Source organism: Micrasema longulum, unplaced genomic scaffold (genome assembly GCF_059751315.1).
Source record: "Micrasema longulum isolate JH-2025_06_02 unplaced genomic scaffold, ASM5975131v1 h1tg001129l, whole genome shotgun sequence".
Classification (NCBI taxonomy): domain Eukaryota; kingdom Metazoa; phylum Arthropoda; class Insecta; order Trichoptera; family Brachycentridae; genus Micrasema; species Micrasema longulum.
Genome location: NW_028278317.1, coordinates 100 through 16,808, shown reverse-complemented (window position 1 = coordinate 16,808; position 16,709 = coordinate 100). Strand labels below are relative to the sequence as shown.

General features: G+C 33.7%; 1 protein-coding gene across 1 annotated transcript in view; it reads left to right on the top strand.

The window, feature by feature from the left end:
- Positions 1 to 14,715, top strand: part of LOC148276907 (uncharacterized) — a gene marked incomplete at its 3' end in the record, with an annotated part of 180,715 nt that extends 166,000 nt beyond the window's left edge. Inside the window, exons 16-24 of the mRNA XM_088233603.1 lie at positions 434 to 458; positions 1,935 to 2,084; positions 2,474 to 2,641; positions 4,299 to 5,271; positions 6,189 to 6,361; positions 7,776 to 7,867; positions 13,144 to 13,232; positions 13,760 to 13,889; positions 14,550 to 14,715. Of these exons, the coding sequence (XP_088089729.1) occupies positions 434 to 458; positions 1,935 to 2,084; positions 2,474 to 2,641; positions 4,299 to 5,271; positions 6,189 to 6,361; positions 7,776 to 7,867; positions 13,144 to 13,232; positions 13,760 to 13,889; positions 14,550 to 14,715 (1,966 nt within the window). The remainder of the gene's footprint in view (positions 1 to 433; positions 459 to 1,934; positions 2,085 to 2,473; positions 2,642 to 4,298; positions 5,272 to 6,188; positions 6,362 to 7,775; positions 7,868 to 13,143; positions 13,233 to 13,759; positions 13,890 to 14,549) is intronic.
- Positions 14,716 to 16,709: the final 1,994 nt, after the last annotated feature.

Genomic DNA, 16,709 nt, shown 5'->3' with positions numbered 1-16,709 from the left:
TCTTCTTTTCTCCAAACTATTGTAGCCAAGCATTCCCAGTATGAAGTCAGACGGGTAGAGCCACGGATAATATCCGCCCTCCCTTGTAAAGATACCTCAGAAATTTCTTCTGAACCATCTCCAGCATAAGAGAGTACTTCAATTCGTATGGTCCTAGCTCCAAAGTCAATTTATAGCAAAAAATGTAACGATAGGGACACGCCAACGGTGGAGAAAATACGTAAATAGTCCAGGGAGAAAATACGAGAATACATTTGTACAAAAGAAGTCAGACCGCGTATCGTCTTAAGGGTAAGAGTTCACTTGAGACAAAATAGTCTCGAGACCAGACTCACAAATGTATATGGGCCTGAGAGCACTCTCAGAGACAAGTCGTTACTGGACGCCGAGGCTACACGTGTCGCAAGTGGACATGTTCATTCTTGCACTCAAGATCTAGTCTGCAGTCTTCCGTCAAGGTCAGAAGAGCTAAGAGCACTCTTAAACAGCGCATTGCACTCTTGCATTTTTGTGTTTAAGTTTTTATTATTTTTTTTATTAATAAATTTCATAAATGGTACATGTTTTTTTTTAAATTCTTTACAAATCTACTTTTATACATCTAGTAAATGTTACAACTGTAACTCTCCAAAAAAAGAGACTATTTCTTGTTCTTGAAGAGTGACTTACACTGTTATAGTTGTTTATTTATTAGAGTTTATATAATTTTGAATATTCAAGTATATGAGAAAAAAAACAAAAACAAAGGATATATTAAGAAAAACCGAAAATAATAATACATTCATACTAATTAACATTAACAATATTTTGAGTTTGTCCAAATTTTTGTAGACAAGGACTGGATTAAACTCCCTGGGGAGCTGTTTATATTAACATTTTACAACAGAGATGAAGAACATTTAAGAGAAGGTAATATAGAAGTCTAGGCATCTACAGGGCTTATGACCTGTCAATGGCTGGTTTAAGTGGCCACTTTACACACTGTGTAACATCCACCATTCTGCCTATATTTAAACATCTATATTCCTTCAATTCTTTCATCTGTTGATGTTTGTGAAGTTAAAGAGCTGAAACCTTTATTTATGCGGGTGAAATTCATCTAATTGAATTATTTCACCTACATACTAGGCAACGCCTGAAAATATTATTAACTTAATTAACTTAATCAATTAATTAACTAATTAAATTAATTAACATTAAATGCAGTTTTAAACTTATTCAAAAAAATTCTTTAGATTTACTTTGAGTTTATTTATAGATATATTAGTATCAATAGTTTTAGTTTATTGGGGAGATCATTGTAATTTTGACCATGACGTGTGGATGTGGATTGATTGAATTAATTTGATAAAATAAGCATACGACAATGGACAGATAAGGAAATGTTTCTATTAATATTTTTTTATGGGGAAAAGACATTTTTATGGAATGTTAACAACCACAAGTTTAACAAGAATCGTGACAAGAAAATGAGTGCATATAAAGAATTTTTAAACTGCTCTGCATTCTCAAACCGCAACTCATTTACGAGAGTTGAACCGGCTCCAAAGTCAATTTGACGATCCACTCATTTCCTCACCCAATACTTTTTTTTATTATTATTTTCCGTTTTTGCATAATCTTATACGCAATCAAAAAAGCTAGGACCTGACGCGAATCCATTTTGAAAAATAAAAACACATATACGTGCGATCGAGTCACACAGCAGACTGCGTGTTGACTCTCTAGTCGACGTGGAATTGTCTTAGTCTCGAGACTAAAGACTGAAGTCAGTTGTCGAGTCTCCCATACCTATCTCGAGACCGCAAGTGATCTCAAATGGACAACACCCTGAGACCGATCTAGAGACTTCTCTCGAGATTTTATTTAAAGTGGACGCTTAGCCTAAAACTGCCTTTTTGTGATAAGAGTCAAAAAATATCTGTCTGTGATAGGTGGCTCCGCCCAGTAGAGCCCCGCCAGGGCAGGTGGCGCCCTCCGACCCCGTACCCCGGCCTTCTCCATGCAGGGGCGCAGCCCTACACCTGGCCAGATGGATGAAGACGCACCCAGGAAGCGGAGATCTCTCGGAACCAGAGCCAGAGGTACAGAAAATAAATTTGTTGTGCTGTTTCTTTTTTTAATTTTCATTGCTCTAAAAAGGTGGCCACCGTAGTGAATTGGCTAAGACACACGACTCATTCACGGAAGGATCCGGGTTCGATTCCCGGCGAAAACACAAAAATTAAAAGTGATTTTTCTCAAGCCACTGTAATTGGGCCTCTCGGTCTGTTGTGGTGCAAAAAAAAAGTTAAAACATTATTTATAGAAGTCTGTACTTCCATTTGATTGTTTGATTGTTGAGTTAACTAATGAAATAAAATAAATAAATAAAATCAGGGCAGAATGATTGGCGATTGCTTGTGTTTTTAGTTTCTAAATACTAACCTTGAATAAGTATATTAAGTCTTACATAAATATGGTGTTATCTTAGGTCTGGAGTGCAGAACAGTTAAGGAAGAGATCGCAGGAATTGAAGTTAGTAGATGTGGCTATGGCAGCCACCAAACAGGCCTCAGCAGCCGGAGCTCAACCAGAATGCAACAAATCACCTTCAGAAAATGAAAGAAGTCCGTCCCGTAGTACTAATTCAGATAGCCAGGTAATCTATAAGACTTATTCATTATGGAACCAGAACCCAGATTTCCCTCGATGTTGCTCTCGGGTAAAAATCCTGCAGAAGAAAACTGTGTGGAGACAAGTCTACCTTGTAATGCAGTGCCAGACGCGTCCACCGACCATTAATGAGGTCATGGGTTCGATTCCTGACAGAGTAGACATGAAATATTGTTTCAAATATGATTCTTTACTGCAATATTTTATTTGTTTATTTGTTTAAATTTAATGTTGTGCACACAGTGCTATGTTAATATAAATCTAGACAATATTACGAACAAAAAATAAACCTAACACAGCACCAATTACGTACACAACACAATATATGAAACAACTATCTAACAGTACAACAAGATGTAAGAAGAATTTGTGCTTTGTGTGAATTTACTAGTGATTGTGTTTTTATTGTTGTGAGTATGAAATGTAGTGCGTGGAGTGAGGTGTATGGAGTGATGTGTATAAGATGTGGTGTTTATGTAGTGTGTATTCTAGTAATACCTAGTTTAGTATTAATTGTTTCTGTTTATTTTCAAAGAGTTATTGTTCCTAAACTGACATTTAAAGTATAATATTGATAACAGTACCTTCCATGTAACAAAAATGATCCGGATACGCTGCAGTTGGAGTACAAATACAGTGCCCTATGCACTACTGGATTTATATATGGAAATGATTATGATGATGAACCAAACTGTAATGTAACTTTTCACATCATCCAAAAAAAAAATCAGCTTAATAAATTTAATATTCAAAGTAAAACTATAATAAGATTGAGTTCATTTAAAATTCACATTACATCTTGTCATACATGCCCTTTGGTTCTGTCTGCTTTTGACATGACCAAACTTAAGATTTTGGTTTATCTGATCATGTCACGTCTTCCTTGGTCGTCCTCATCTCACGATACCGTTCATTTTTGCCATATATACTTGTTTTACCATTATTTTGTCGTCCATTCTACATGTAAAAACCATCTCTCAGAGACCCTTTCTCAATCTTATCAATTATACTTTACTCAGATTTACACTCTCGCCTGATTTCATCATTCGTAACCCTGTCATACATTTATTTCCCACACATTTGTCTAAGAGATCGCATTTCAACCGTGTTCATTCGGCTTTCATCCTTCCTCTGCCAGTTCCATGTTTCACTTCCATACATAAGTGTTAGGACTAAAACTCCGTTGTGCACTGCCAGTTTAGCTTTGATTGACATATTTTTATTAGCAATCACTGTGCTTAGTGCGTCGTTCATTTTGTTGCCCGCATTCACTCTCCTCTCAACATCTTTTTCTACTCTTCCATCTCTTGAAAACACACTTCTCAGATACACAAATGAATGAATTAGCTATGAAAGGTATTTAAATATACGAGTATATTACATATGAAAGGTTGACAATAATAGGAATTAATTTAGCCGCGTGATAAAATGGATGATTTTATGAAATAATTTGATGTCTGTTACGACGTTGTGAAATACATTAGCTACTGGCGCTGACTGGGAAAAGTCTCCGGACACCGACATCCATTTGGCAGCGGAGTTAATGCTTCGTTGGGTGTTGCCAGGTTGCACATAGATTTATCGATCAGTTTCATAAATAATGAGTTTATATTCATCGTTGACATATTTCAATTTTGTTGCAGATAACTGTTAGGTCTAGTCCGGTAGTTCCTGAAACTGTAGCAGTCTGCAGGCAATGCCACAAAAGGTGCTTTTCAAAACCTGGCAGTCCACAAGTATCTGCCAAAACTCCCACACCCACTGACAGGAAGTCCCTCACTTCCCCTGTCAACAACGGATTCCTCTCCGCCAACCACACGTGCCAGAAAAAGATTGAAAATATAGTGGAATGCCTCACTAGATGTAAAAATGAAAACTGTATCGCGGAAACGAAGATAACGTCATCGCCTGTAAAAGCAGAACCGAATAACGTTCCACCAGTTGAAAACGTTAGTCCAAGAGTTGCCATCAGACGAAGTAGAGAAGAATTCTTCAAAACTCCTGTTTTGAAAGAAGGATACACCAGTCCTTTAGACAGATACTCAAAAAGCCCTTCATCCCAAAGTCCAAGCTCACAACGAAGCTCAAACAGTTCCCGATCGACATTATTTAGTACCAATAGTCTTCTGTCGTTCGCCCATACGACATGCAGCTCCATGGCCCTGAGTTCTTCGACTGGCAAAAACACGCAGAGTCCAGAAAGAAGTTCGAACGCATCTGAAGGCAGTGAAAAAGAAGAACTCGTGCAGTGCGTCATCGCCCAAGAAAAGTATTTGAACGAAGTCAAATGCGTTGAGAATGTCATGCTGTCAAAAAATAATTTGTCTCGTGCGCGGTTGAAAGACTTGCGGTCGTATTGCAATGTGTCGAAGACGTTTGGGGGGAAAACGGCCAATGTTTCTCCCAAGACGAGTAAATACTTAGGTAGTGATAATGCATCCTGCAGTGCAGATAGACCGAACAGTTCGTTTCCATCTTTTAGTCCGGATTTTTTTTCTGTTCCATCCAAAGTGACGGTCAACGGTGATATCCGAAGATGTATCGAGGAGGACACGCACAGAGCTGAAGGCTCCAAATCAGCTGTCAATTTTTCTTGGAGTCCACTGATGCTCATGGGTAAGACTTTTATGAAAACTACAAAGCTGTGTATTCAAGTATTTGTGTCTATTTTACAATGAAAATAAATGCACTTCCCTTTCTTAAAGTAGTAAATGAACGTGCATTGTGGCTTTTTCTAATCACAAAATATGACTGAAAATACAAATTAAAAACAGGTTTTTCATAAATTAATCAAAACAGGTGGGTTTTTGAAAACTAGCATATGTAATATTACATGGATGCAAAGAAAGATATCACAAACGTAATATAAATTTACATTTATTAACTCTTCAATGCCCAATTCTTCTAATTCTAACCAAAAACATATTTGCATGTCTGTTTTTTTTATGCAAATACTGGGAAAAATAATGAAAAAAAAAATATTTTCAGTTTTAATTTCATATTTTAGTTTATATGGACAATATGCTACATTGGGCATTAAATGGTTAAAAACCCAAGAATGTAAGAAAAACAAGAAATAACGATTCTTATGCACATCTTTTTATAAAATAATGAAAGTTGTGGAAACAATTCATAATTATTTTAGATTATTTTGCTTATTATGTTAGTTAGATTAATTACGTTTTTATTTTCTTATTATGTTAAATAACTAATTTAAGGCATGTTTCATTATACTCATTGTATTATGTTTCCTTCAACATGGGATATTATTCTATGTATAAAAAAATACAACATTGTAAAAGCATAAATAAATATGAAATGAAAAAGAAAAAATACCAACAGTAGGTACAATGCTGTGCCAAAACTCTAATTGTCCTTACAACTAGAGCAGACCTTAGAGCAGATGAAGCGGGTTCTCGAGCATAGTCAGCGCGCGATCCTCGATATATATAGATGTATAGATATGGGGTAGATATGTCTTACTAGACATGTTATATTTCAAAATATAAATAGTGTTTACATTTTGTGTATAGGTCTCTCGTCAATGAATCCAGCTGCCCATCTGCTGGCTCTGGAGTCAGAGAACGAGCGACCCAGAGCAAGCCTTCCCTACAAACCTCCTACCACATCACCTACCAGAGTTCCTAACATATCCGTGGTTCCACCAACGCCAGATTTCAAATGCGATGGCAAAAATCTGATGACGGTTTGTATATTACTCGTTTATTTATTTTGCTTCTGAGTGTGAAGTAGAATCAGAAACCTAAACATGGCTACTCTCAGGTAAAAATTCTGAGGAAGGATATTGAGTTGAGATAAGTCTGCCTCGAAGTGTAGTAGTTGGCGCGTTTTGCCTACCATGCCTTAGGTTTTGGGTTAGATTTCTGGCAGAGGGGTGTGAAATACTATGTTTTTAACTACAAATTTTTCAACAATCTTTTCATATAAGTTTTTTAGAAATCTCCACCAAAAACGGAAAATTAGTTATTGATGCCAAAATAAACTATACATAAAAACCTACCTACCTATACAATAGCGTAATTCAAAACCGTCTCTAAATCTTGCAAAAACAGATTTAAATTAAGACTGAAAACTTAGCATTCTCCATTGAGTTGGTGAAGCATAATTAGAAATCTCACAGTTCTTTTTTCTCAGCAATTATCTCAGTAACTCCTTCAGCATTAAATTACTGGTACAGTTAAAAGTAGGTTTGAGGTCTTGGATTAGCATCGAAGGAACAGATACACATTCTTTAAAAAAAAAATTAAAAGTTGCAAATAAATAATGTTTTCGTAATATCAGCATATGTGAGTTTGGTTTTTCTTTTTCTTTTCTTTTCTTTTCAAGGTCATCTCATTCCAAATTGTTATGCTATAAACTTATTAATAATTAAAAAAGGAATGGCCCACGCTTAGGCGCTGAAGTCTTTGTGGGCATTTTTTTCTAATTTATGTTTTGTCTTCATTTTAAAATGTATTTTTCTAAAGTGTATTTTTGTAATTATTTCTCTATTTAAATTAGTATATGTAAGGAATATGAAAAAAATGGGGATTTCTAGATTTGCTTTTAATACCTTAATATGTATTATTCTTTTTAATACAATTTTTTTACAATCTTTTGATTTATAATATGTTTTTAAATACAATTTTTGTACAATCTTTTGATATACATAATTTTTTAGTACAAATTTTTGACCAACTCTTCTTTTGACCAGCCTTTGTTACTTCAAAATTTAAATAAATAAATATCGGTCTTTAAATATTATTGTGATTTAACATTCCAAATATCGTTATTTTATCCGGTAATAAATTTATGTATATCATACCCATACCTCGTTAGTAATAAAAAATAACCCAAAAATGGGGTTCTACCCTGCAATATTTGGACTCACCCGTGAAGCCAAAGCTCGATCATCCGATTTTGAATTCTTCTGTAATGAAATTGATCCTGATACTCTACAATTGAATGTTATGTCTGTACAATATGCCAGGCACAGGTACCACCTTAGATTTGACACTATCATTGGTTGCTGAACGAAAGTTGTAAAAAAAAATAGCAAGTTAATTATTTGACTTATGTTGCTTTCATGTTTTTACGACTAATATGTTTTTTTTTTGCAGCAACATACCTTGGAAGAGTCACCAGACGATTCCCCCATAGCCGAAGATCTACCATACACAGCCTTGAAAAGGTTAACTAATATTAACTTTAGGTAGCTATAAATAATAAAAAAAACAAGAAAATATTTTTCCATTATCACACTATCACACTTTTACTTCTTGCTAACTTTTGCATTTGTATAACTATGAAAAAACTTACCAACAACATTTTGAGTTTGTCCAAATTTTTGTAGACAAGGACTGGATTTAACTCCCGGGTAGCTGTTTATACTAACATTTTACAACAGAGATGAAGAACATTTAAGTCTAGGCATCTACAGGGCTTATGACCTGTCAATGGTCGGTTTGGACAAACTGGACAAACTCAAAATATTGCTGATAAATCCACCTGGTCCATGAAGAAGTACAGAAATTGAAAGAATAAGATTTTCAGGCGTTGCCTAGTATGTAGGTGAATTAAAAAAATATAAAAAAATTATTAATAAATTTCATAAAAGGTACATGTTTTTAAAAAATTCTATACATCTCCAAAGAGACTAACTCTTGTGCTTGGAGAGTGACTTACACTGTTGTAATTGTTTATTTATAAGAGTTTATATAATTTTAAATATACGAGTACATGAGAAAAAAAATAAAAACATGGAATATATAAAGAAAAAACATAAAACAATAATACATTCATATTAATTAAAATTTAATGTAGTTTTTACACGTGTTCAAAAAATTTCTTTAGATTTAATTTAAATTTATTTATTAATGTATTATTTTTAAAAGTTTTTAGTTCATTGGGAAGATTATTATAATTTTTTACACCTTTGAAGACAAAGCTATTTTGACCATGACTTTACAATATGGCTGTTGTGCTTATTGACATCTAGGGCTTCGGTGGTTTTTAATTGATTAAAAAAGATACAACCTAAAACTTTTAACTTCAATGCTCGAAAATGTTTTAATATAAACAATATTTTGAGTTTGTCCAAATTTTTGTAGACAAGGACTGGATTCAACTCCCCGGGGAGCTAATAACATTAACATATTACAACAGAGATGAAAAACATTTTAGAAAAGGTAATATAGAAGTCTAGGCATCTACAGGGCTTATGACCTATCATTGGCTGGTTTAAGTGGCCACTTTACACACTGTGTAACATTCACCATTCTGCCCATATTTGAACATCTATATTCTTTCAATTCTTTCATCTGTTGATGTTTGTGAAATTAAAGAGCTGAAACCTTTATATATGCGGGTGAGATTCATCTAATTGAATTATTTCACCTACATACTAGACAACGCCTGAAAATGTTATTTTTTCAATTTAGACTTCTTCATGGATCACTTGTGTGGAATTTAGGAATTATAATATTATGTTGGTATCTGAGTGACTTATTCATCTCAAATTCTTTTATTTTTTCTTCTTTATAAATTTGTATAATATAATTTATTTAATAAGGAGTTTATTTAGGTTTTAATTTGTTATCATATCAATAATTTCACTACCATTGTCTAACATATTAACCGAGTATCGCACGCAACTTCGCTGGCCCAGTATCAGGCATAGAAGAAACATTTACATGCTATCACTTCTTCACAATATCTTAAATAATCCCACTTCGCCTGTTTATCTGAGAGAGCTCTTCCAACCTCTTTCACAACACGGACTATCTCTTCGTTCTAGTAATGAGAGAACCCTTTTAATACCCTGTCACCGCTCTAATTTTCTTGCCTCCTCTTTCACAGTAGTAACCGCTCGATTGTGGAATAATCTACCTACTATTATTAGAGACGCCCCTTCTTTATTTACATTTAAGTCAAGATTGAAATGTCACTATCTTAATATTTAAATTGTTCCTTTATCTTTCTTCTTTCCTTCCCATCCCCTCTCCACTCTTCATAATTTAGTGTTCTTTTTATATATATATATATATATTTATTTTGTTAATCTTTGTTTTCAATTTATGTTGTTGATAAATTACCTGGTCCATGAAGAAGTATAGAAATTGAAAAAATAATATTTTCAGGCGTTGCCTAGTATGTAGGTGAAATAATTCAATTAGATGAATCTCACCCGCATAAATAAAGGTTTCAGCTTTTTAACTTCACAAACATCAACAGATGAAAGAATTGAAGGAATATAGATGTTCAAATATGGGCAGAATGGTGAATGTTACACAGTGTGTAAAGTGGCCACTTAAACCAGCCATTGACAGGTCATAAGCCCTGTAGATGCCTGGACTTCTATATTACCTTCTCTTAAATGTTCTTCATCTCTGTTGTAATATGTTAATGTAAACAGCTCCCCAGGGAGTTGAATCCAGTCCTTGTCTACAAAAATTTGGACAAACTCAAAATATTGTTTTAATTTAAGTATAAAATTGCAAGATTCAATATGTCCATCTATTTGTAATTTTCTCAAAATGAACATTTTGGGTAGGTAGTAAGAAATTGCCATAAGGCAATATGCCCGCCGTTAATCTATATAAAGTGTTAAATTAATAAATGCCCTGGTAGAACACATTTTGGAAGATGTTTGATCGCGACATGACGCTAAAGTTCATAATATACCACCGAGATTCTACCAAAACGTCTCTGACTCTATTATAATCTGCAAGTTATGATTATTTTCTATCATGGCGCTAAAGTTCATAATATACCACCGAGATTCTACCAAAATGTCCCTGACTATAATCTGACCTATAATCTGCAAGTTATGATTATTTTCTATCATGGCGCTAAAGTTCATAATATACCACCGAGATTCTACCAAAACGTCTCTGACTCTATTATAATCTGCAAGTTATGATTATTTTCTATCATGGCGCTAAAGTTCATAATATACCACCGAGATTCTACCAAAACGTCTCTGACTCTATTATAATCTGCAAGTTATGATTATTTTCTATCATGGCGCTAAAGTTCATAATATACCACCGAGATTCTACCAAAATGTCCCTGACTATAATCTGACCTATAATCTGCAAGTTATGATTATTTTCTATCATGGCGCTAAAGTTCATAATATACCACCGAGATTCTACCAAAACGTCTCTGACTCTATTATAATCTGCAAGTTATGATTATTTTCTATCATGGCGCTAAAGTTCATAATATACCACCGAGATTCTACCAAAACGTCTCTGACTCTATTATAATCTGCAAGTTATGATTATTTTCTATCATGGCGCTAAAGTTCATAATATACCACCGAGATTCTACCAAAACGTCTCTGACTCTATTATAATCTGCAAGTTATGATTATTTTCTATCATGGCGCTAAAGTTCATAATATACCACCGAGATTCTACCAAAACGTCTCTGACTCTATTATAATCTGCAAGTTATGATTATTTTCTATCATGGCGCTAAAGTTCATAATATACCACCGAGATTCTACCAAAACGTCTCTGACTCTATTATAATCTGCAAGTTATGATTATTTTCTATCATGGCGCTAAAGTTCATAATATACCACCGAGATTCTACCAAAATGTCCCTGACTATAATCTGACCTATAATCTGCAAGTTATGATTATTTTCTATCATGGCGCTAAAGTTCATAATATACCACCGAGATTATACCAAAACGTCTCTGACTCTATTATAATCTGCAAGTTATGATTATTTTCTATCATGGCGCTAAAGTTCATAATATACCACCGAGATTCTACCAAAACGTCTCTGACTCTATTATAATCTGCAAGTTATGATTATTTTCTATCATGGCGCTAAAGTTCATAATATACCACCGAGATTCTACCAAAACGTCTCTGACTCTATTATAATCTGCAAGTTATGATTATTTTCTATCATGGCGCTAAAGTTCATAATATACCACCGAGATTCTACCAAAATGTCCCTGACTATAATCTGACCTATAATCTGCAAGTTATGATTATTTTCTATCATGGCGCTAAAGTTCATAATATACCACCGAGATTCTACCAAAACGTCTCTGACTCTATTATAATCTGCAAGTTATGATTATTTTCTATCATGGCGCTAAAGTTCATAATATACCACCGAGATTCTACCAAAACGTCTCTGACTCTATTATAATCTGCAAGTTATGATTATTTTCTATCATGGCGCTAAAGTTCATAATATACCACCGAGATTCTACCAAAATGTCCCTGACTATAATCTGACCTATAATCTGCAAGTTATGATTATTTTCTATCATGGCGCTAAAGTTCATAATATACCACCGAGATTCTACCAAAATGTCCCTGACTATAATCTGACCTATAATCTGCAAGTTATGATTATTTTCTATCATGGCGCTAAAGTTCATAATATACCACCGAGATTCTACCAAAATGTCCCTGACTCTATTATAATCTGCAAGTTATGATTATTTTCTATCATGGCGCTAAAGTTCATAATATACCACCGAGATTCTACCAAAACGTCTCTGACTCTATTATAATCTGCAAGTTATGATTATTTTCTATCATGGCGCTAAAGTTCATAATATACCACCGAGATTCTACCAAAACGTCTCTGACTCTATTATAATCTGCAAGTTATGATTATTTTCTATCATGGCGCTAAAGTTCATAATATACCACCGAGATTCTACCAAAATGTCCCTGACTATAATCTGACCTATAATCTGCAAGTTATGATTATTTTCTAGTACTTTTAATCCAGTGTCTTTATTGAAGTTATGATTATTTTCTATCAGATGATTTGCAAATTCAGAAAAATTATTATTATTTAAGCATCTTAAGTGTTCTTTTACTCTAATATTAAAGTTTCTTCTAGTTTTTCCAATGTAGATTGAATCGCAATCATAACAATTTAATTGGTATATTCCACATTTATTATATTTATGGACTTTGTGACTTTTTAACAATGTTCCTATATTATCAGTTGGGTAGAAAGCGGGTTTAATCATTGATGGTGGGGAATTAGATAATTGTTTTAAAAAAATGTCATTTATAAAAAAAATACACCTCCATTGTTTAGGTGGGTTTGCTTTATTTACTGTGGGAGTCAAATTTAAACATTTGTTTATAAGTTTACGTTTTTGTTTTAATATTTTATCAATTAAGTTCTCATTATATTCATTATTATTAGCAATCTGTTTTATTGTATTAAGTTCTTTTTTAAAATTAGTATCATCTAGTGGAACGTTAATTCACCTATGTATCATTGAATGAAATGCTGAAAATTAGTGGTTAAAAACAAAGTTGTTTTTTTAAAATTTTATTATAATGAATAACCACAAAGTTAGTGCTTCAAATATAAACTTTATATTAAATTAATTCATTCGTATAAAATGATGATGCATTCAAAGTGAAATAAATAAAATTTGCAAATTAAAACAATAATTTAAGAAGACAAACTTCAGAATGCGTTGTGTTACAGATACGGGACCATGTCAAGCCTGGAAAGAATGCCTTCAGATGAAGTTGATGAAACACAACTCACAGCAGATCACCAGCCACATGAAAAAGGTACAAATTTATCTCTTCAGAAATAAATACGCCTTGTAGTGTAGTGGTTGGCATCTTCACTTACCATTCTTGAGGTCTTGGTTTTGATTCTGGATGGATGTGAAATACTTATTTTAAAGGTGTTTACACTGCAATATTTCATAGTTCCTGGACTGGCACCTGAAACGTAGAACCTCTTACCTTAATGTAATAGATGATCAAATTACGCTGCGTTTGGTTTACCAATGCAGTGTCTTATGCACCACTGGGCGCGAAAAGGGGAATAATGATGATGGTCACGTCGCTCATGCCTATCACAGTGATATATTATTTTATTTAAATTATTTTATTTGGGAAATCAACAGTTCTACATACATATTTATAGTAAACAAACAGATATAGTGTATGAACTCAGAACTAATAACAGATTTCCACATAGTATACAAAGTTAGTTAGTTGTTATTGAATTATTTTTAAAAATCAATAAAGTTGATATTCTGCAGACTTTTCGTATGTCAATTAACATGAAGGTGTGTCGTGATACTTAGACGTGGAGAGCTCTCCGGGTCTCCTGAGCTGGACATCGCGCGCTGGGAGTTATGTGGCTGAGAAGATGGCCCTCCTCAACAGTCTAGCAGAGTCGGGGGCCGCTTCCACAGGAGCCTCATTTCTAGAGAGGTATGTTGTAAAATAGTGTCAGGTTGATAATTTTTATTTTATTTTATTTAGAATACAAACAGACAGGTGACGTAGCATGGTTGGTTAGACGGCCAACTATGAACGCATTACATTTATACATTTTTGACCACACGATTTAGAAAGTCCAATTACTGAGCATCTTGGATTATTATAGCTACCACCATACCTATTATTTTAGCGTGATTCCTACACTTTTGTTCGCAGTAACTCGGAGTTTTCATTCACCATTCACCTACTTTTACTTCACAAAAGTCAACAGATGGAAGAGTTGAGGAAATTTGGATGTTCAAACATGGGCAGAATGGTGAATGTTACACAGTGTGTAAAGTGGCCACTTGACAGGTCATAAGCCCTGTAAATGCCTAGACTTCCATATTCCCTTCTCAAAAGCGTTTTCCCTCTCTTTTGAAATAAATTTAAATATGAACAACTCCCTAGGGAGAGAATCCAGCCAGTCTGCAAGCATTTGGACATACTCAAACATTGTAGGAAATAATTAATTAGTTACATAAACCTTGACGAAAAACCTTGTTTTTGCTTTGAAACCGGTCGGTAAAAAAAATTCTAATTAGTGGTTAAAAACAAAGTTGTTTTATTTATTTTATTACCTTCTTTTATTTCATTGTGATTTTTTTCAAGATACCTCGGTACCGGAGAGTGGAGGGCTGTGAGAGGGTCTGTGAGCGGGCCAGAGGGGTCCGGGGGCGAGGGCTCGGGGGCTTCAGGGGAGGAGGCCTGGGGCACCCCCTCTTCAGGGGACCTGAGTGATCACGCCTTCCCCGACTCGGACCATGCCACCTTATCTGTAAGTTGATAAACCATTTTGTGAGTCTTCATTCCGGTTTCCCCCACATAATAAAAAACAATGTTTTGTTGGCAATAAACAAATAATTATTTAAAATGTTTAATTTCATAAATCACAATTTTAATTGAATTTAACATTTATTATTTCATTGTTCCTTTTACTGTGAGTTTGACGAATCATATGGAGGGCTTATGTCGCATATTTTCAAAGTGTTTTCCAAATTTATTCCACTATAGCAATTTTTTGCTAGTTAAAGGAAAACAGTTATTGGAGTCAATGACACTTTTTTTTTGTTAAGCATTTTGTAAATGATATTTTGCACATTAAAATGCGTCAAAATTATATATTTTTTAAATATTTCTGTTTAGTTTACTGTTTTTAAAAGTAAATCAGGGAATTATGTGTATTTCAAAGTTTCTTATGTGGAATAAGTGGCCATGGAAAAAATATTAAGAAAAACTGTCAAGGAATTCTGCAGTCAAAGCCACAAATGTTTTATATATTTTTTAATTGATTATTTTTGTTTTCAAATTTATTTAATTAAAAGATTCATTTGTTGTAATAAGTGACAGAGTGCGCTTATACTATTGGTTATTGGAATAAATTCGAATGACTTGTGATAGAATTTGGAATAAGTTTGATTTGTAATTAATGCACTTTAAAGCTGATTTTTTAGTGGATTTATTGAAGTAAGTTTCTTCACATCTTAAAATATGTGGCATTTATAATTGAACGCAGTCATACAGAAAGACGCCAGTCCACAATCTTGGTAAAATTAGATTTTGATGTTATCGGGTGGAGTAATGTCAATTCAATGTTTTGCTAAAAAACAGCCAGACCGCTTTCATATAAAAAAAAAACGTATTAATCACCTTCTGAAAATGGTGTCGATCACAAAAACAGCATTACTCAATATGCAGAAAACGCCCATGGCACTAAAAAAATCTTACGGTACTTAAAAAAATATTAAAACTGGTCAAATACATGATTCAATTCTTATTTGTAATATAAAACAATATGTAGATATTTATTAACTTAACAAAATTTTTGAATTCCTGTAAACTATACTTGATTATTTAAAAATCAGTCATAGAAACATGATTGAAAATTGAACGTAGTTATGCAGAAAGCAGCCAACCGCAGAAAAGTGAAATTGAGATAATAGCACCTTTATGAAACTAGTGAATAATCAAATCTACACAACAGTTAGAATGTTCTTTACTTTGATAAATGATAAACAATGAATAAACACTGTTTTTTTTATTTATTACAAACAAGAATCTAACTATGTATTTGACCAGTTTTAATGATTTTTAAAGTACCAGCAGATTTTTCTAGTGCTATGGGTGTTTTTTGCAAAGTGAGAAATGCTTTTTTGTGTTTGACAATATTTTCAGAAGGTGATTATTAGTTTTTTTTATACGAAAGCGGTCTGGCTGTTTTTAGCAGAACATAGAATTGACCTTTCTGCACCCGATAACACCAGTCTCTCATTTTTTCCAAATTGGGGACTGGCTGCTTTCTGCATAACCATGTTTGATTAATCCTAACCCTATTTTTTTTTATTTTCCCGAGACCTTGCCTCTGTTTCATTGTATCCCAGGTCTGGGATACATTGGGCATGTTAAAACTTTTTTATGAACCGAAAATGAGTACCCTTCAATTTTTGGTAGCATATGCAGCCATGGTGTAAATAAACAGTACTTAGTAATGATAGGTTTTCGTGTCACTGATTTTTAAAATTGTTTACTCTATAGGACATCTGTAGGAGGTCTGTGTATTATATGTCAATGCTATAGGCCTTATATTGTAATTCTTCTTCACGACCATATTGCAAATTTGAATGTTAGAAAAAACTGCATTCACTTATATTAACACTTTGCACTTGAGCACCGGCCGAATACACATAGAATTTACCCTGTGCCCGGCCCATTTTTGTGAAATTTCATGCTTTGTGAAGGGTTTCTTAAATGTGTCATAATTATGAAAATTCT